Source organism: Arachis hypogaea, chromosome 5, assembly GCF_003086295.3.
Source record: "Arachis hypogaea cultivar Tifrunner chromosome 5, arahy.Tifrunner.gnm2.J5K5, whole genome shotgun sequence".
In the NCBI taxonomy this organism is placed as follows: Eukaryota; Viridiplantae; Streptophyta; class Magnoliopsida; order Fabales; family Fabaceae; genus Arachis; species Arachis hypogaea.
In genome coordinates, this window is record NC_092040.1 from 111,250,011 (window position 1) to 111,271,624 (window position 21,614).

General features: G+C 33.1%; 2 protein-coding genes across 2 annotated transcripts; both read right to left on the reverse strand.

Annotated features, from left to right (window-relative positions):
* Positions 1-2,959: 2,959 nt before the first annotated feature.
* On the reverse strand, positions 2,960-6,141 carry LOC112803993 (probable zinc transporter 8). The gene is made up of 3 exons (XM_029298756.2): positions 5,486-6,141; positions 4,748-4,897; positions 2,960-3,410 (listed from the first exon to the last, which is right to left on the reverse strand). Exons 1-3 carry the CDS (start codon positions 6,137-6,139, stop codon positions 3,105-3,107), a joined length of 1,110 nt encoding a protein of 369 aa, XP_029154589.1. The 5' UTR covers positions 6,140-6,141; the 3' UTR covers positions 2,960-3,104.
* Positions 6,142-18,407: 12,266 nt separating this feature from the next.
* LOC112802737 (probable indole-3-acetic acid-amido synthetase GH3.1) lies at positions 18,408-21,356 on the reverse strand. The gene is made up of 3 exons (XM_025846083.3): positions 20,605-21,356; positions 20,228-20,329; positions 18,408-20,015 (listed from the first exon to the last, which is right to left on the reverse strand). The coding sequence occupies exons 1-3, from the start codon at positions 20,922-20,924 to the stop codon at positions 18,644-18,646; spliced, it is 1,794 nt and encodes a 597-aa protein (XP_025701868.1). The 5' UTR covers positions 20,925-21,356; the 3' UTR covers positions 18,408-18,643.
* Positions 21,357-21,614: the final 258 nt, after the last annotated feature.

Consider the following 21,614-nt stretch of genomic DNA (forward strand, 5'->3'; position numbering starts at 1 on the left):
CTAAATAGCGACCAACTTTCGGTTGCTAGTTTACAACCAGCATTTCGGTCTCTAATTCATTACTAATGCTTCAGTCTCTAATTTGGTCGCTAAGTAGAAACCTGTATTTTAGCGACCAATATTTCAGTCACCAAATCAGTCACTTATTACAAACTAAGCATTATTAGTAACAAAAAAAACATTCCGTTATCCCAGTTTAAATGAGCTATCTTGCATTGCATTGAATTAAAACTAAAAACATGACAACATGAATATTCCCAAATAACCACATTAATTGAGAAGCTTATTTTATGCATTGTATACCATATTCTACTAAAACTTCATTTACTTAGGAAACACTAACAACTAACATCAAAATCGAGCAATTGGCTAAAAACCTATATAAATATTCTTTTTTAGTTAAGTTCACCCTTTCTATCCAGGAACAATGAACAAGCAAATTATATTCCAGTTTTCAAATGTCATTAAAAGAGTGAGTAACATTGTTATTAGACAATGTAGTCACAAAAAAGATTAAAATCCAAGAAACATATAAGTGAATAGAAAAATAAGTGCTATCAATTGTTCATGCAATTGACACTTGTTATCACCAATAAGCTTGGTGTAGTCTTTTTTACTGAGATGTAAATTAAAATTGGCGGTTGCTGTTAATTCTTATTACTGTAAATGTTGGCACTAACTCTTTTAACCCCTGGGAATAAGCTTCTCACATGGAGGGTACCCAATGCATGGCCTTATATATATATATGGCGTTAAAAAAACATTCACAGAACCAATAATAAATCATTACCAAAGTCATATATAAGTTCTAAAAACAGAAACCAAACCTATACAACAATTAAAGTCTCCTACAAGACAAGGCATGGAGAACATGTAAGAAAGATGTAAGGGATAGGCATTTTGCCTGTACCTAGAAAACAAGGGGCTTATTTAAATCAACTATATATAAAGAAAAGGTTAGGAAGAGAATTCGTTAATTAGGTTTGAAAAAATAGTTTCCAGGTCATAAATTACAAGTTCCAAATTTTCCATATCAAAAACAGGGTGGAAAAGCAACAAAACAATTAAAAATCAATGTACTTGAAATAAGGTTATTAAAAGATGATGGACTTCCATTTTTTTACTTTCAAGTTCTTCAAGAGAACTCTTCAAGTCTGCTTCTTGTTCCAACCTTTGAGATTCTGCTCCTTTCTACTTAGAATTTCAAGACAAAAAAAAAATAATACAAGAAAAACACTCAGTAATTTGAAATACTTTAAAGGAATAGCTCAAAGAAAATTAGATTTTTAATGATTAAATGTCATCAAATAGATTGATGCTTAAATAAATAACATAAAGCTTAACTTAGATCGCGAAGAGTATATCGCAAGTAAAAAAATGCACGGTCATACTCATACCTGGTTAGCAATAGTTTCATGTGCCAGCTGCAACTCTTTCTCAAGCTCCACAATCTTTTCATTCAGCACATTTCTGTCATGAACTTTTCATTCCAACTCATCCAGTTTCGAACTTAAATCGGCTTCTCTTTGAGAAGCAGCTGGTTGAACACTTCCAACCTACAAAATCATCACATTAGTTAGCACTGTTCCTTCAATTTATGTTGAAAACTTATTTCTGAAAGGTATTTTGATTCAAAATTTTGTACTTATTTATAAATCATGAATTTGTATAGTACCTCTTCATTTAATCTGAATTTAGCTTTTCCCAGTTGCTCTTTGACTTCCTTCAGTCAAATTTGCAATTCAGAATTCTCAGCAATCTCAGTTAAATCCATAAATTATCCCCCAAAGTTGAAATAATAGAAGCTAAGCTCAAATCCATGAACAGATCCATAATGAGAATAAATTGACACCTAAATTACAAATCCAAACTTAAACTCCCAAGAAACCTAGCACCTAACCAAAATGCAGTGAAACACAAATTTATAATGGTAGAGCAATACTCAAAGCTTAAATCTATAGAATTTAAAGTGAATCTCAGGAACCAACCTGATAGAAGACAATGTAATGCAGTTGCGATTGAAGTGACGTGAGAGACATAGGAAGTCTCCCTTGAGCGAAGAAGAGCCATGCCGTGAAAAAACTTACGTTTCACTTCAAGGTAGCTTCTATCTTCAAATTCAACTTATTATTTTGAGTTGTTTTGTGTTTTATGTTAATTTAATGAAAATAATTAATATCATAATAGATAAACAAATGAATAAATTTCGGGTATTCAAAGTCCGATTTGTGTCACAAGAGCTAAATGGATACTGAGTATCTGATATACGTGTAAAAAATTCGCAAAAGATTTCAATACCCAAAATATATACAAAGTTCTAATTAATGTCTTAGTCACCGAAATGTGTGTATAATTAAATGGTTGCTATGTTTGTTTAATTTTTATTTTTTTATTTCATCCAATAAATAATTTTAAATTTTAAAATTTTAAAAATATTTAATTTAATTCAATAAAAATAATATACTTATATTATTGTATTTATTACTTAGGAGTACTGCAAAATTAATTTAAAAAATGACATTATTAAATTAATTTTAAACAAAAAGAGTACACAGTAGTATAAGAATAAAAATCTAGTTTGATTTAATTTGCGTGAGAAGAAAAGTTGGAGAGTTGAATACTAGACAGACAACAAACTAGCTTTTTCAACATCGTCGGTGACAATAACAATTACTATCATCGTCTCCATGAATACATGAGTACGCAAAAGTATACAAATAAGCCATTTCCAATACGAAAAAAAGTAGAAATTTAAAGTCCGGAGTGTAACCAACTTTATGAATTTTATAAAGTTTGCGGTGATATGACAAACTTGCTCCCACTAAAAACCAAAATTGAATTTTGGGATTTAAAGTTGGATTAATTTTTTTTAGAAAATAAAGTATTTTTTATTTTATAATAAAAATAATTTTGCCACGCAAACTATTTGATTGTAAATAAATAACCCATGAAATTCGAGAACTCTTCTTTTTCTTTTTTTTTCTTCTTTTTTTTGTTTTTACTTCTCCGGTGTCAACTAGTAAAGGCATGTGAGAAGAAAAAAAAGTAAAAAATAATCCCTCACTAAAAACTCTATTCTATTCTTTTTTTTCTTTATTTTTTTTCTATGCCCATATTGCCATGATTGATATGCCTCCTGCTCCGAGCAAAACAAAAAGATATGAAAAAATTTGAAGCTTCACTCTACTTTGAAGTTTTGAGCCCATAAAATCAGTGGCCAATAACTCTACCAATGCCATATAATTGAGAAGCCCAGCAGACACAGCATTTAAAACACCTTCAACTATGAGAGAGGTTGGACTTGTGTCAGTGTACACCTTCGACAGAGCTATCCCCAATCCTATTCCAAATGGGGTTGTCACGGAAAAGAAGAATACCATAATGCACTTCATCTTTATCCCATACTCTGCCTGTTCCCATAAAAAGATAATGAAAAAGAAATATATATTCGTTAGATGAGTATCTATTTATATATTAAATCATTGTTAGTTACCTTTTTTTTTTACATAAAGTTATATATCACTTGTGAGTGAATCATAATTTTGATCCCAAATAATTTAATATTTGATAAAATAATCTTCAAAAGAAAGAAATAGAATTAAGCTTAGAAAAATTTTCTCAATTTGATAAAATACAGTATTTTTTTCATAATGGGCAAACAACTTATATATTTGAATTTTTTTTTGTTATAACATGTAGAAATTGTTCAGAAGGTAGGTACAGAAGACTTACCTAACATTCAATACATAGAGTATTTTTTTAGTATTTATATTTTTACTAAAAAAAATTTTAAAAAAAGAATTTACTTAAACTAAAATTATTAAATTTATGGAATACCTTTTTTTATTCTTAGTATATTTTGCAAATTAACATTATTTTGGAAGATCAAAATGTTATTTCATTCTTTTAAAAGTCATTTTGTTAAAAAATAAAAATTTTCAGAACCCAAAAGTAGTTCACTCTTATCATAATTATTATCTCAATAATTATTACACTTCTAGATATTTTTTCCTTTATTATTCTTTATTCTTTGGATACCATACAGACAACAACAGTATTATCCAACTGTTAAATTACTAGGATTAAACCATTCAAATATAAGCATCAATATATTTTATCACTTTAACATACTAATTAAATCATTTTTAGTGTTTTATATTCACTTTAGAGAACTGTGAAAAATAAATATGTAACAATAAAGAAATTTTGTTTCGATTATTCTCAATTTTTCACATTTAAAATTGTAAAACTCGAAAATACTATAAATGAAAATAGAGACACCAAAAAAAGCTATTATTTTTACAAACTAAATGAAAATTGGTGAGAATATTTAATATATTTTTTTAATTATACATTTACACAAAGACATGATTGAACTAAGTTACTAAGAAAAGAAATGGAATACGTAAAAAAATATTAATATAATTTTATTAAATAGGTTCAATTTTTTGTAACTTTAAAATTCTTTAATTATTTTCTTAGTTTATGTATATATTTAAAAATAGAAAATTATTTTAGAAAAACATGAGTAATTATTATTATTATTCTTGTTGTTGTTGTTAGGAAAAAGACTAGAAACTAACTTTTCTAATATTTATTCATCCAATGTTTCATTAATGAGTTCATTATTAGTAGTTAAGAAAATTTGATTTTAACAAAATTAACTAGTATTATTTTTTGGTGTAGTTATTTTTTTTAACATAAGAAAATATAATAAAGATATATATCGATGATCAATAAATTAAACCTGAAGTATGCAGCCTCCTAAACCCATTCCCTCAAAGATTTGATGGAAGCAAAGTGCTGCAATGAGAGGCCTAATTGTGCATTGATTATCTGAAGCTCCCAATGACAAACCAATCACCACTGAGTGCACCACAATCCCTAGCTCCAACACCTGCATATGTTTTATATACACACAATTATATCTCACAATTCATACACGAAACAATAAATAATAAACATAACCCACAAGCTCAAAATTCACCACCAACAACAATAATAAAACGAAGATTAGTAGTGCTACATGCATATAACAAAAACAGAATAAAATAACAACATATTATTGGTGGTGGTAGTGGAATGGCAGTGGGTGTTTATGATGATGATGATGGTGATGATGATGTTGATAATGGTGATGGAGTGGCAGTTGGTGGCGGTGGTGGTGAAGGAGGTAATTATGTTGGTAGTGATAAAGGTATTTTTGTCCAAAAAAATTTAAAAGGACGATTTTAATACGAAAAAAACGTTAAGAACGATTCTAAATCGAAAATTAGATCAGGGACAGATTCGATTCCGACTCTCAACGTAAGGGACCAAAACAATACTTATCCCTAACAAAATATGATATTGTTTTATTATTGTTATCACGTTTATAATTTTTTCGAAAACTTATTTATCATTCATATTTATTGGGGTTCTTTTTTTGTTAATGGTATAAGCTTTCTACTATTATTTTGGTAGTTTACCAGCTAAGGCAACTAACCTGAGAGATAACACGATAACGTAGCAACTGTTCCGCACTCACAACTTTCATGTTTCCATTCCCATGTTCAATCTCATGACCGTGAGTGTGACTGTGACTAAGCAATTCCAATTCTTTATTCACTTCGCGGCAACCACCATTAACTTCAATGTTCTTTTCGGAAACATCACTAGTAGAAGAAGAAGCAGGGATTCTCTTCTTAAAGAAACTGATGGTGAAAGAGTCCACCATGAGGGTGAAAATAGCGGAAAACATGGCGATGAATGTAGTGAATGGAAACTTGTGCCACGGATTTTCCGGCAAGCAGTCCGACATGAGGTCATTGAATGAGTCTGGCAATACGTGCATGTAACCCGTGGCGAGGATGACACCGGAGGCAAAGGCCTTCACTAACGCAAAAAGGTCACGGTCTGGGTGAATTGCCGGCACAATGCGTGAGAGCGTCGGCAGCGTTACGCCGATCATGCTCGTCACCAGAATTGCAAATATTGCTATTATCTTATACTTGAGCGCCTCGCTCCGGTTGTGACATTCTCCTTCATGGTTCGAAGTGCATTCCTCGGCCGAGGCAACCGGGCAAGTTGTGAGTGCAAGGAAGGAAATAACAATAATAATCTTGTAGAGGAGGTTTGAATTTATTGTTGTAATAGCCATGATTGTAAGTGAGAGAATGAGAGTTAGAGAGAAATTATGAGTTGTTGTGACTTTTAATATAGTGCTTTGGTTTGGCGAAACTTTAGATTGACCAATTTGTTAGTCTCAGTTTAAAATGTGGGAATTACTCTAATGACCTTGATGGAGAACATTGCAAGGGCTTAGTGTATCTGTTGTTGCATGTTTGAGGGGTATTTTGACCAAATTTCTAAGAGTGAGGTTGATGGAGTGCAGCGTGTGTTGGGAGTTATCTCGAACAAGGCGCTCATGCATATGGTGAACAGTAAACACGTTACTTTCCTCACTTTTTTTACAATGAGGTAGTGATGTGGCAATCCACTTGAAATAATATCAGTAATAAACTTACCTTAAGTTTTGGGAATAATTAACGAAGCATTTTCTCGGAAAAAAAAAAGCAATTTTTTTTTAAATTTAACTTTGTTAATATAAAAATATTTAATATTATATTCAATAATGTATTGTAATATCTACTAAAATATCTATTTTTTATATTTATCATGTGAATTATCATCCAAATAAATAATTGTAATTGAAAAGTTATGATAAATATTTTACATTATTAATTTATTAAAATTAAATTTTTTATTTATAATATATAATCTACTTATATGATGGGAATTCGATAGGTGTTATTCGTGCACAAATTTATCTTTTTAAAAGTCATTCATGATGTATATGCAGAAAAAAAAATACACTTCATTATTTTTAAAACCTGAGCTGAAGATATTTTTATTATAGTGTAAGTTGTTTACTATATTGATTAACCATACATTTTATTACTTTTATTATTTTTATATTTTTTAGTATATTTGACAAAATTTTAATAATAAAAATAATTAAAAGCATTAAAAAATTAAAGAAACATTTTTTTAGAATTTATAATTTATACTTTTTAAAAAATATATATTTAACTTAAAAAAAGATAATTTTAACACTATAAATAAATAAAAAGCATTTTATATTTTTAACAGTGTGAGTCCATAGTAGCTAATGTAAATAAGAATGCAGCTTATACAAATTAGAGCATGCATGAGATGACTGTTAGTTTGTTATGTTTAGTGAGCAATAGTTAGTTATACTCAGCTGCTATATATAGCAATAATATAACATGTCTGTACTTTTGAAAATCTAAATATGTTTATTTTATTAAGTTTGAGTTTTATATTTTTAAAAATTATTTTATTAAAAGTAATTAAATTGATTATAAGATAAATTAATTTTAAATTAATAAAGATTCTTATGTAATTTTAATATAATTGAATATTTTTTAACATAAAAATTAGAATTCAATAATAAAAGAATTACACAATTTAATTTAAGTAAGTGATATTTTGGGTTTAAACTGTATTTTATAAAATATGATTAATAGGTTTATTTTAAAATTTAAATTAAAAATAATTATTTGAACTCATGGGTGTGTTGATAAATAAAATTTTATGTGTTTCCAAAGCAAATTTATAGTATTATATCCTAATCCTAAATTATTCTTTATCTCAATGATTTTATAAAATTTCTATACTACCTAGGTATATTTTACTCTAACCACTATAATATTTTTATTTTAAGATAACTCTTATTCAAAGCAACATTTAATAAAATTTGTCTTAGATAAGTAAAGACAACATTTTTTATCAGTTGTCTTTGAGTAAGACAAAGATAACCAATTTTTTTGCCACCATAAAAATAGTTGTCTTTGATATCTAAAACAATATTTACAAAATGTTACAATATAAAAACTTTAAGACAATATTTTTAACTAAAAATACATTTAATAAGACTTGTCAAAAAAATTGAACAAATAACATCTATAAAAAATTGCCTAAAACTGTTCATAGTTAAAAATTTTAAAAGAAAAATTTTAATCATATTTTTTCCAATTATTTTTTCTATTAAATAATTTAGAAAAAAAAAAGAACAAATGTACTTCAGTTTATTATACTACCCTAAGCCCTAACATACATAACCCAGAAACCTACTGCACGCACACACCCTTTCTCCCTTGCTAATCGAGGAATTCCTAACGGCAATATTAGCTCGATCGCAGTGCTCTCCTCCACGTACGGCGACTACGCGGTGCTCTCCTCCACGAGCGATGGCACGGAGCTCTTCTTCATGGGCGACGACGCAGTCTCCTTCTCCACTTACGCTTCTTCACGGCAACGACGCATGCGATCCTCGTTCTCCGCTGAACCACCACTGGCGAAAAACCCATCTCCCTTCTCTTCGCCTTGTCCTTCTTCCTCTTTTTTTCTTGTCTCGCCTCTTCCTCTTCACGAACTAGAGATGCAGAACTATAGCAACCTCTGTTTTGCTGGCAAGCTCTGAGCAACACGGCAACCACCCCTCTGCTGCTCTATTGCTTTAGCAACATTACACGCAGCTGCAACCTCCTAACTCCAACCTTCTTATTTCTCTGTTCTTTTATTTTTAGGTTTTTGAAAATATCTCATTTTTCTGTTCTCTGATTTAATTCATTACAGTTTAATTAGATTTGAATTTTTATTTAGTGAATTATTTTGCTGTTCTCTGATTCGCTATTTTCTGAATAAAACTGAGTTGTTGTTCTTTGAAACTGTTTTAACTCATTGATTTTTAGACAACAAGATGCATGTTTTTGTAGCATGAAACAAACTCATTGATTTTTAGACAGCAACATGAATGTTTTAGACAACAAGATGCATGATTCACCCACCTAGGTTGATAATTTAGAGGAGGACTTGGGGTCCGATGAGGAGCCTTTTTCCGAGGAATTTAGACAACTTATTAGGGAGCTGTTCGGAGACCATTCCGGAATTTGACATAGCTGATCTTCTACTCTTTTTGTTTATCTATAGTATTACTTTGCCTCACTTTTGTAATATTTTAGAGAGGTAGGACCCGTGTGAGTGTTGGGACTGTCTTTCTAATTTTTTCTATGTACATATATCTCAATGTAGTATTCAATATTTTGATCTTTAGCATGTATCTCCAAAACTTATCTTATGTTTATATCTGTATATATATCTTCCGTTATCATGTATCTATCTGTGATGTTGCTTTAAGTATTAACTTTGCGGAAAAACTAGATGAATTTTATGAAAGTAGTTTAATTACGCTAATCCAACAAAGGCTTATATTGACATTTCATAATGAAATTCTGAGTCTAGAGCAAATTAAGTCTATACGACAAGTAACACCAAAACGTTTGGAATTAATCATGATGTGTCAAAAATTGGGTTGTTACACAAGGCATGTGTATGCATGACCATGAAGTGTTCCAAAACCTCATTTCTTCGTGAATTCTCCACTTTGCATGCTTTTTCTTCACATCTTAATCCAATATTTACCTTCTAAGCCTGAAATTACTTAACAAACACATCAAGGTATAGAATGGAATTAGAGTAAATTAAATTTAGCAATTTAAGAGTCTAAAGACCATGTTTTTACTCTTAAACACAATTTAGGAGGAATTCGTAAAATCATGCTAATTCAGTGAATAAATGTAAGATAATAAGTTGATAAAATTCACACACTTCAATATAAGATACAACATAAAATTGTGGTTTATCAATCTTTCCACACTTAAACGATAGCATGTCCTCATGCTAAACCCAAGAAAGACAGAAAAGGTGTATTAACATTTATTCAATACAAACTATCTAAATGCAACCTATCTACCTTTATGCTACTATTCTAACTAATACTATCTATCTATCTATAAGTATCTACTTAGTCAAAGTAAATCAAGTTCCAAGAAAATATATTTGCCCAATCAAGGGCTAAAGTAATTATAACCAAATCAAATTCACAATTGAATTGAGTCATATAAAAGAATCGATAAACTTGAAAGATAAGAGATGATCAAAGGTGAAAACATGAAATTGAGCAACTGAATCCCTCACCGGATGTGTATGCACTCTAGTCACTCAAGTGTTTAGCGTTGATCCACTCAAGTCTCCTCTAATCATGCTTTCTAAAGTTTGTTCTTCATTTAATAATCAACAAATATTCAATTCACATATGCAAGTATATAGTTAAGGGTAAGGACAAGGATATATATGGTTAAGCGAGCTAGAATTTGAATCTTTGATTAACCTAACCTCTCACTAGACACATATACGACCTATACAAATATAATATCAAGCCTAGATACCCAAAATCTCATTTTTTTTACATACTCATTCATTAAATTCAATTCAATTCACCTCACATGTGCATTGATTATAATTGGACTTTACATTGGGGTATTTTTATACCCTTTTTATTGCTATCTGTTTCTTTTTCTTTTCTTTTCTTCTTTTTCTCTTTTCTTTTATGAAATATATATATATATATATATATATACAATCAATGCATATGGTCACAAATTGATGCATAAGTATGTTGATAAACCCAAATTTTGTGGTTTATCTTATGTTGAATTTAAGAAATTTTATCAACTTTTCTCACATTTATTCAATGAAATAGCATGGTTTTGTGAATTTCTCCTAATTTGTGCTTGAGAGTGAAAACATGCTTTTTAGGCCCAAAAATTGATAAATTTAATTCACTTTAATTCCATTCGATGCCTTGATATGTTTGTTAAGTGATTTCAGGATTAGAAGGCAAAGATTGAGTTGAAGGAATGAAGAAAAAGCATGAAAAAATGGAGAATTCATGAAGAAATGAGGATTTGCTGAACTAAAGGCCACGCGCACACGTCACCCACGCATACACGTGAAAAGGAGATTTGCCAGCGACGCGCGTGACTGACCAGAGAATCATCAAGCGACGCGCACGCATCATTCACGTGCATGCGTGATGTTGGTCACATGACTCACATAAAGGCAAAACACTGGGGGCAATTTCTGAGCTCAAGGAGGCCCAAATCCAACTCATTTCTGATACTTTTGAACCCAAGGATTGCAAGAAAATGGGGGGAAAGGAATCATAGTGTAGTTTTCATCATGTTGTAGGTAGCATTCTAGAGAGAGAAGCTCTCCATTCTCTCTAGAATTTAGGGTAGTTTAGGTTAATTTTTCTTAGATTCAACTTTTAATTCTTGTTTTGATTTAGTTTTTCCTTTTAATTTCTTGTTATTACATCTTTGCTCTTCTAGTTTTACTTGTCATTTCCTTTATTTTATTGCTTTTATGCCAGAGATTGTCGGATTGAGCAAGCAATGGCTATCTTGTAAATCTTAGTCAGGCAATTAGAAAAGATGGTTGTTTATTAAGAAGCATAAACAAAATAATAAAGAACGAAATACCAGATTTGTGTAAAAGCAATGATGGATAATTATTTAAGGCTTCGGAGATGCGTATTCTTTCCGGATTAAATTTTCGTACTGTTTTCTTCAACAACAAATGATTCATTCAATGGCAGCCGTAATTGACTAACTCATGTAGCATCCTCATCAAGTTAGTCTCTTCTACACCATAGCAATCCACTATATCTGAGCAGCTCATGTAGCATCCTCATCAAGTTAACTTATGGCTTCCCACTATAGTCGAAGGTGAAGACCTAAGCAATCCACTCCCCTTCGCGATCCTACTCAAAATGTCACAGACAAGGTCGGATCTTCCAGATCAGGGAACGCTGCTTCTCATACTCTAGCCTTAACGCCACAGAAACCTCAGCAACCCACAGTTAACGGGATTATATGTCATAAATCCAAAGTCGTCCAAGCACGCTCTTGGAATCCGTAGTGCATTCTCTAGCTTGTGGTCCAATGCTATCCGAGCAGGACTCATACGGAACCATATAGAACAAGGATGATTGCATGGGTCACTAATAATTTATGAGATGAAGAACGAAAATGCACAAGAGAATGGAATCAAACGTGTATTGAAATAGAACAATAATATTATTAATCCATGAGAATCAACAGAGCTCCTAACCCTAACTTAGGACGTTTAGTTACTCATGCTCTACAGAAAGTAAAGCGTGAAAAGGTAAAGATGAGGCAGAAGATCCTAAACATGGGTGATCTTCTCCTTTTAATACTAATCTAATAACTAAGAAGTACAAAAAGTATAACAAACTAGACTAGAGGTGCAAAAATCCATCCTTGGGCCCACTTTGGTTAAGTACTTGGACTGAGCTTGGCGTTCAACTTTGAGGAATGGGCGTTAAACACCCATTGGGGGTGATTGGCGCTGCCTTGTGTCTTGGTGGGTATTGAACGCCCCAAAGGGTGTGGTTCTTGAGCGTTCAACGCTGGCTTGTCTCCTTGGGGCATTGAACGCCAGCCAGGGGGTAGCTCCTTGGCATTCAACGCCCAATATAAGCAAACTCCTTCGAAGAAAAGTGTAGACCATTATATATTTCTGAAAATCTTTGGAAGTTTGCTTTCCAAATCCGTAGAGAACACTTCATTTGAACGATTGTAGCTCCAGAAATGCTCATTTGAGTGCACAGAGGTCAGATTCTAACAGCATCTGCTAGCTTTCATTGCCTCTGAATCTGACTTTGTCAAAGCTCCTCAATTTCAGCTAGAAATTACCTGAAATCACCATAAAACACAACAACTCAAAGTAGAATCCAAAAATGAGAATTTAGCACTAAAACCTACGAAAACATAATGACGTTTAAACAAAACATAACTAAACGATATGAAAATGACGCCAAAAAGCGTATAAAATATCCGCTCATCAGTTTTCACCAAACTTATTTCCTATACTAGACAACATGCAAATATTTACTACAATAAAACTATAAGCAAGCCAAGATATCTATATATAAGCAAACTAAAGCAAAATGCAATGTCATGAAATACTAACAAATATTCACAAAAAACATAACTACTAAAAGCTAGAAAATATTACAAAGTATTTTGGAAAGAGAAATTTACACCCCAAAATTGCGGATCTTCCCCCATACTTAAACATTGCACGGTCCTTCGTGCATGCACATAATTCGGGAGATAAGGATCTACGAAGCTCTGCCCTCAGCTGGTGGACACTGAGGCTCAGGTTGCTGTAGAAAACAAATAAACGAGAATTGAGGAAGAGGTCATAAAAGTGTGGTATGATAAAAGACAATATGTGTTTTCTAAATGTGCGCACTATCTAGAACACATACACTGGCCAGGTAAAATGGTATCCACACAATCAAAAGAAATAGCATGTGTTCCTAAATTAAGTAGCCTAGGTTGCGAGTAAAGAATAAGCAAAAGTTAAGGCACAAACAAACTTAGGTAACTATAACTCAAGTGAATTGAATATTTGAGATATTGGATATTGAAATTGTGCAAGTGAAAGCGCAAAATTAATATAAAATATCACAACAAATAATAACCAATTCAATGATAAAACGGAAACTCCTTATTCATCATAAAATATAATGAAATAGCCACATGGTAAAGGTATACTTGTTGCAAAAAGTGACAAGCTTGATAAGAATCAAGTCAAGTCACTCAAACAAATGCAAGGCATTAACAAGAAACAAGTATCGGTCATGTGATTAATTTGATATGAAAGTCATGATGAACAAGTAATTTCAACTCAATTCACATAATTCAATATACACTCATAAATAATTTGTCCTAGGATGCAAACAAAACATGAATATTCCAACCTACTAGATACTAGTAAATTAAAGCAAAGTATAAGTGCATTGATGAAATCCAGTCTTAAATGACATCAATGATCATCTAAGGTGCACCATTGATGATTAAGTTGCCAAACAAGGATATAGTCTAATGCATATGGTAGCTACAACATATGAATCAAACTCAAAGTTAATTTCGGCAATCAAACAAAGACTTAATGCTTAGTGCATATGTTCATAAAAAATTAAGCCAAGATTCAAGCAAGAAGCAACCCAATCAACATCAAGCAAACACTTGCAACTTATTTAATTAACAAGCAAATAAACCAAATCTAAAAGATGTATAATTAAGCTTATGGTTCAGTACTATCCCGTCAAGGACTCGCAAGAATCCATGTAGAATAGGGATGACGGTCAACTTACACTCTCAATTCATTAGTATGAAGAATGAAGATACATCTTAGAATGGGATCAACTATAGATTGAAATAGAATAGTGATATTATTAATTCATAAGAATCAGCAGAGCTCCTAACCTTAACCTAGGAGGTTGGTGACTCATAGCTTACAGAAAAGTAATGAAAGGTTCGAATGGACAAAGATGAGGTAGGAGATCCTAAATATGGGTGATCTCCTGTATATACTAATCTAATAACTAAGGATTACAGAAATAGGATAAATTAGGTTGATAGTGCAAAAATCCACTTCTGGGGCCCACTTTGTGAGTATTTGGGCTGAGCTAAAGGTGACTCCACGAGCTAAAACCCTCCTTAGGCATTGAACACCAGCTTTGGACTCCATTTTGGCCGTTGGACACCAGCTGCTCCCTTTTGGGCGTCTAACGCTAGGAAGAAAGTGAAGTACTAGCATTGAACGCCAGTTTTAGACCTTCATTTTCAGAGCAAAGTATGGATTATTAGCTGGAAAGCCCTAGATGTTAGCTTTTCATAGCCATTGAGAGAGCGCCATTTGGACTTCTGTAGCTCAAAAAATGCTCCTTCGAGTGCACGGAGGTCAGAATCCGACAGCATCTGTAGTCATTTCTCTGTCTCTAACTCAGACTTTTCCAAAGCTACTCAATTTCAACCAGAAATTACCTAAAATTATCGTAAAACGCCACAACTAAAAGTAGAATACAAAAATATGAATTTTGCACTAAAATCTATGAAAATATAATAAAACTTAAACAAAACATAACAAAAACTATATGAAAATGGTGCCAAAAAGGGTATAAAATATCCGTTCACCAAGAACCTATAGGAGCACCACCATCACAAGAAGAAAAAATTATTTCTAAAACTTCTAAACATATAGAATGGGAGAAGGAATTGGCCTAAAATACTATTCAAACAAAAAGGCTAAATAGTGATTCTCTTTCTCTCTCTCAATGAAATTCCATATCAGAGGCTATTTCATGTATGAAGTTCAACAAAAATGAAGTGCAATGAAAGAACAAAAAATGTACGAGGGATATGAAAACTGTAGAAGAAAAATAGAATTATATTACCTGAAAATCACACGAGATTTTGCATGAAGCTGTAAAGGAAGGGAAAAAGCTTTCGCCTCTTGGAGAAAGAAGGAGAGAGTGTTTCAAAGGAAGACGAGAAGTTTTTTGGAAAGAAAAATGAAATAAAAATTTTTTAATAAAGAAAGTTTTTAAATGACAAGTGATGTTGCATGAACAACAATTCAACCAATTCAATTGATTAAAGAATAAAAAAGTCTAAAAAAGAATATATTGGCAAAAAAAATTTACATACACATTCTTTTTTATATATTTACAGAGAATTAAATCGAAATAACTGAAGAAGAAAAGAATTTTTTTTTTGCAAGTTAAAATTTTTTTGATTGATTGATGTAGAGAGAAGTTTTGATTAAAGTCCTTTGTGATTCGAAAATTGAGGGATAGTGACCACTCAAAAAGAAACCGAAAAGTTTCATAATAAGACTTTCAGTTTTTGGCATCTAAAAAGAAGGACCAAAATTAATTGGGCTTGATTCATTAAACTCAGCTTTTTTGACGAAGATCATTACGTCAAAAAAACTCGAGTTAGGATACTATTATGGATAAGGTTTATTAGTCATTAATATAGAATATTCAATCATAAGACGTTACGAGTTCAATAAAGCTTAACGAAAAATGATTAAAAATCATAAAAGATAATAACTCAAGACATTATCGAAACAAAGAATTGAATTCAGAAAACAACTATGTGATAATGTCTAAAAATATTATAAAAGAAAATGAAAATTGATGTAAGTAGGTCCACACTCATTGACTTAAGTATAAAAGGGTCTTTACAAGTTGTCCTCTCGACCTGGTACCAACGAGATAAGGACTTGGATCCTCATCAACCTTTGAGCTCAAAATCTCCATCTTAGATCCAAATAGTGCATAGTTAAATGATAAATCATTATTTTACAATTTATTTTGTATTAAATTGAGTGGATTTTATCAACTATTCTCCCACTTATTCATGTAAATTGCATGTTTTTAAGTTTTCTCCCTAATTTTGTGCTATGATTGAAAACATGATTTCTAGGCCTTAAAATCGCTAATTCTTAATCCTCTTTTATTACCATTCGATGCCATGATATGTGTGTTAAGTGATTTCATGATTTATAGGGCAGGAATGACTCAGAGGATGGAAAAGAAGCGTGCAAAAGTGGATGGAACACAAGAAATTGAAGGTTTGAGAAGCTAGAACTGACGCGCGCGCGTGGCTGAAACGCACGCGTGATCACACCATCCTGTAACCAACGCGTACGCGTTACTGACACGTACGCGTGACCATGAATTCGTCCAAGCGACGTGTATGCATGGCTGACGCGTACGCGTGACAAGTGTCACGTGCTGCAATTAACAGAATTTGCTGGGGCGATTTCTAAGCTGCTTTTGACCCAATTTCAAGTCCAAAAATAAAGACAAGAGGTTGGAGAGTGGAGATGGACATTCATTCACTTTTCATTCATTCACACTTTAAGTTTTAGATGCAGGTTTCTAGAGAGAAAGGCTCTCTCCCCCTCTCTAGATTTTAGGATTTTTAGTCTTATTTCTTCTTAGCTTCAAAATTTTATCTTGCTTTAATTTAATTTTTTTCTACCTTTTATTGTTCTAGTATCTTAGTTTATCTTCTCTTGTTGATTTCTTTATTTTCTCAATTTAGTTTATGAACTCTTCTTGTTAGATTCAATTTCCTTTTAATGCAATTTGAGATATTTCATGTTTATTGCTTCTTTCTTTAATTTTTGGTTATTGATTCCTTGCATTTAATTATCTTAGATTTTACTATTTCTTGTTATTTTTCTATACTTTTATTTTTTGCCTTCCAAGTGTTTGATAAAATGCTTGGTTAGATTTTAAAATAGATTTTTGTGTTCTTGACTTAGATTGAGTAATTCGGAGACTCTTGAATTGTCAAAATTCTATTGTTGATTGATGATTAAAAGTTGCTAGTTGGCTTGAGCCTCACTAAATCTAGTCTTTGATTAGAACTTGTGAACTTATGTCGATTTTGCTCGTTTGACTTTCCTTCATTTGTTAAAGAATAACTAAGTGAAAGCGCTTTACACCTACCATGACAATTGATGATGATAATGAGGATAGGAATTCCAATTTTCAATTCTTGCTAAGACCTTTCTTAGTTGTTAGTTTATTTTTCTTGCAATTTATATTTTCTTGTTATCAAATCCAAAACCCAAAAATATACAAAACCATAACCAATAAGAAGTACACTTCCCTGCAATTCTTTTGAGAGACGACCCAATGTTTAAATACTTCAATTTTTTTTATTGGGTTTGTACCTGTGACAAACAATTTAAACGTTGACCGATGATTGCTTGTCGATTTAGAATTATACTTGCAACGAAGTTATTTTGAGAAATTCTTTACCGACAAAAATTCTCCGTCATTAAACAAAAATAAGTGCAGATATACACAAGATATATATTATTGGTGGTATCAACAATTACATTTTGTCTTTCTACATGTAAAATTACATTCCAACATAGGTTGGCTTATATGGTGATTAGGGATCGTTCATTTTGTCTGATTTTGTTTGTTTGGCATAGACTTTGTAGGGGGCTCTAGTTTGTCTTTTCAGTGGAGGAGTTATATCTTTTTGGTGTTGATGTTTAAAGATGTTGATGTTGGAGCCTTTTTGTGTTAGAGTCTTTAGTTTATATTTTGTTTGGATTTGGTTTTGAAGCTTTGTCCATCTCCTACTGATTAAGTGATCCGAGACCCTTAAATGGAGCTCAGATCCGTGATGGATTAGTTCTTAACCTGTCGAGTTGGGAGATATCGTTTGGGTAAACAAAGAAAAAGTGATCCGAGACCTACTCTTATCTAAAAAAACATTTCCAACATAATTTATTTGAATATCACAAATCACAATACTCTATGGTTAACTTTTTAGACATTAATGACAAAAATTTCAAGAATCTTGTATTAGGAATGAGAATTGTATAAGATGCACTTAATAACTTAAAGGTATAATTCTTAGAAATGGTAATGGCTACTCGAGAAGTGGAATGGTAGTGAAAAGTTAGAGATTAGGAGTGAAATGAGGTAAAAGTTGTGATTGAGATTTGGAATTAGATTATGTTAGAAAGAATAATTTGAAAACTTTATATAGTTTTTAACGGAGTCAATGAAATTTAGTATTTTGAAGAAAGATCCAACCCATGCCGCATCTTTTGGCCATTTGAATTTCAGACAAGTCTGTTTGGTACAGTAGTAAAAAAGAACGAAAGTCACATGCTCTTAACAAGTTAATTCAACCAAAATACACAATTACCTGGCCAAGAGACGTTCCAGTACAACATCTCCCATTGAACTCTCACCAGGTCCTAGGTCTAAACTTACAACTTCAAAAGATTAAATTAAAAAATTAAATTAAATTAACAAAAATCTACATCTACATGATTAGACATTAGACTTAAACTCGGTAGGCCCAATTACAAATTCACTTAATCACCTTCTCCTTTGAGGAGACCAATGTGGCAAACGTTGGCTAAAATGCACGGACACAACCCTTGAGTCCAATAGCTCCATTATGGGGGTAAAATTAACACACCTTGGAACCTTATACTGATTAATAGACGCACCCCTTGAAATAGCATAATCCATAAGCTCCTCAAAAGTCCCACTCTTCACAACTCTTATCTCCAAAGGCCCAATTGAATGGTCAGCAACCCTGCATTGTCTATATACCGAGTTAAGTGATTCCTCCATCTCCAAGCAGCACCGATTCAGCACCTCGTGACTCGGCAAGTTCGCAGAGTCGTCCTTCGTCAGAAGCTCCCAATATATCACGTAGTGACCCGGTATAGTTTTTGTGTCCGCATAACTTGTGTACTCAACAACGCTTGTCTTGAACTCGGCCAAAAGTTTGGAGGCGTTTTCCACTGCACGCTGCAGTTCTGACTCGTCCGTCTTGTCCGAATCGATGCTTAACAGCACGTTCTTACGACGGACAAAGTGGAACTGAGGCGCAGAGTTGTGGAACCCAGTGACTCTGAGGATGTCACCGACACGGTAGCGGTTGAGGCCAGCATAGGTGGTGATCACAAGCTCATATTCCTTTCCCACTTCCACGTCAGCAAGGTCAACCAGTTTCGGCGGGGCCGAGCTGTCTACCCTGCTGGACTCGTGAGGAAGGAATTCAAAGTAGGCCATGTTTGGCATGATTGTGTAGGAAACCTCGGAGGGTTTGCACATGGGATTAAGGTTTAGCCCGAAGTAGCACTCCGAGGAAGCGTACATGGTGCATGCAAGTGGCAACCCACCACTGTAGTAGTTTAGTGTTGGAATGTATTGGGCCATTGCACCTGTTACAATAACATCCAAATATTTTGTGTTGGGCCAAATTCTTGTGATGATTCCCTCCCAATTTTCTTTGGAGCATTCTTGTTCAACAAATTCGGCCAGTTTCGGGTCGGGTTTCATCACATGGCACATGTAATCTCGAATTGCAGGGTCGGTGACCCGGGAATTCAAGGATCCGGCAGAGATGTCATGGGCCAATTCTGGCCAATTGAGCTGGAGGAAACGGATTGCGCGGAGGAGGCCAGAGGCGAAGACAGCACCAAGTCGGAGGACGTGGTTGCGTTCGATGAGGCCGCAAAGCATTTGGGTGTACATGCTCTGGAATGAGTCCGGGCAGAGAATGGCTTCGTTGGGGCTGGTGTAAACGTTGTACGGGTCATAGGGTCGGGTCTTGAAATGGTCACTTTTGTAGTAACTTGTGAGAACCGGGCGAGCCAGTAACCCACTTGGTGTCCTTGTTTCGGATTTCACAAATAAAAAGTACAACCCCTTCCCCTTGTCCAAATCTGGCACATACCTGTTCAATAAGAGAATAAAAAAAATTAATTTTCCAAACGTGGTTAAGAGAGAGTTAAAATGAAATATTTTTAACTTTAATGATAGTTAAATTTGGCGGTTTGCTAAGATTCTACGACAATGCAGAGCCACCGATTAGGGAGCAGCCAGGGGAAAAAAAAGGAAGAGAATACTAAATAATTGTTGCGGCAATTATTTCGAGGTAGCACTTACAGGTTCATAACTGGCATGAGGAGGCTGTATAGAAGTTGGCGACGATCCAGTTCTTCCTTAATTGTTGGCATCAGTTTCCTCTCACCAGCTGAAGTCCCTGAGCTGCAGATTCAGATTTCCAAATTGGCTTTAGTTTTATGTTTTAATAAATTCCAACAAATCGAAATAATTAAAGAAATAATTAAGCTTGTTCATTTGTGCGACTTAAATAATTGCAGTACGAACACTAATTTTTGGCTATCTTATGAATACCATTAAAAGGTTTGTGAAAATGCATTTAAAAGTTTCTCAATTCTTTCTTGAGGCAAAGTTTAATCACTTGAGAAGCTCAATAAGTCGCAAGAAGGAATAAGATATGCTGTGATTTAGCAACCAACCTGGTGAGGAATTCAGAGATGGGATGTGAAGACAAGATTGCAGAGCGGTCGCCATTGGCGATGCGCTGAATCTCGGGTTGAACATCCTCGTAGGTGATCACCGGAACCTTGGACTTGAAGGTTTTGCGGTCGGTGGCGCCGCCGAGCTTGAAGCGCTTGAGGTACTCTGTCTCGGCGTTGCGGCTCAGAATCTCTGCCAACACCCTCTCTTGGACGGCGTCGGCGTTTCGCGTCATCTCTTCGATGAACTGCAGCGCTTTCGCGTCCTTCTCGCACGCAGGGGGACCCAAAGGAGATGATAGAGCGGAATCCACAGCCATGATCGACCTTAATTTATATGAGAAAATTAAAGTGTGTTTGCTTTGAAGAGTGAAATAATAAAGTTAGTTGGAGAAAAGAAAGTGAGAGAAAATGTAGAGAGAGTATCTGCAGTTAGTTCTGCACAATTGAGTTGGGGATCTTTCTAATTTTTTTTTTCTCTCTGGGAATGAAATGAGAGCGTGTGTTGTGTTGTGACTTGTGGGAGAGGAAGTTACCATAGAGAGAGTTTATATAGAGAAGGGTTGGAGAATAGGGGATGCCATGTCATCAAAGTATGACCATAGAAAAGGGGCTGGTTTCTGTGTGGTTCTGTGTTAATATTCTAAGGATTGTTTATTAAAAATAAAAAATAAAAATTATCGAGTACTAGTTTTATCGAAAAAGAGAGTGAAATTATTATTTTTCTACAGGGCTGGTTTTGTGATGTGTGTGTTAGTATTCTAGAGGGATTTGACTACATTTTTAAAATATAATAATAATTTTTTATATATATTTTTTATATATTTAATACATTAAAAACGTAAAAAACTTAATTAGTTTCATTTTATTTTTTATTTAAAGATCGCTTGATATTATCAATTAAAAAAAATTAAAATTATCATTCTCTCGTATATTAATCAATAATCATTATCATTCCCTGGTATATTTTTTATAAGTTAATATATAGCATAAAATTTACACTATATAAA

Bases quoted from the DNA above. Each gene is read 5' to 3' on its own strand.
- LOC112803993 (XM_029298756.2), bottom strand. From the start codon at position 6,139: ATGGCTATTACAACAATAAATTCAAACCTCCTCTACAAGATTATTATT. The intron at 4,898-5,485 runs GTTAGTTGCCTT...AAACATATGCAG, and splicing joins GTTATCGTGTTATCTCTCAG to GTGTTGGAGCTAGGGATTGT. The intron at 3,411-4,747 runs GTTTAATTTATT...TTATGGGAACAG, and splicing joins TAGGAGGCTGCATACTTCAG to GCAGAGTATGGGATAAAGAT.
- LOC112802737 (XM_025846083.3), bottom strand. From the start codon at position 20,924: ATGGCTGTGGATTCCGCTCTATCATCTCCTTTGGGTCCCCCTGCGTGC. The intron at 20,330-20,604 runs GTTGGTTGCTAA...CTGAATCTGCAG, and splicing joins ATCTCTGAATTCCTCACCAG to CTCAGGGACTTCAGCTGGTG. The intron at 20,016-20,227 runs GTAAGTGCTACC...CTTATTGAACAG, and splicing joins CTCATGCCAGTTATGAACCT to GTATGTGCCAGATTTGGACA.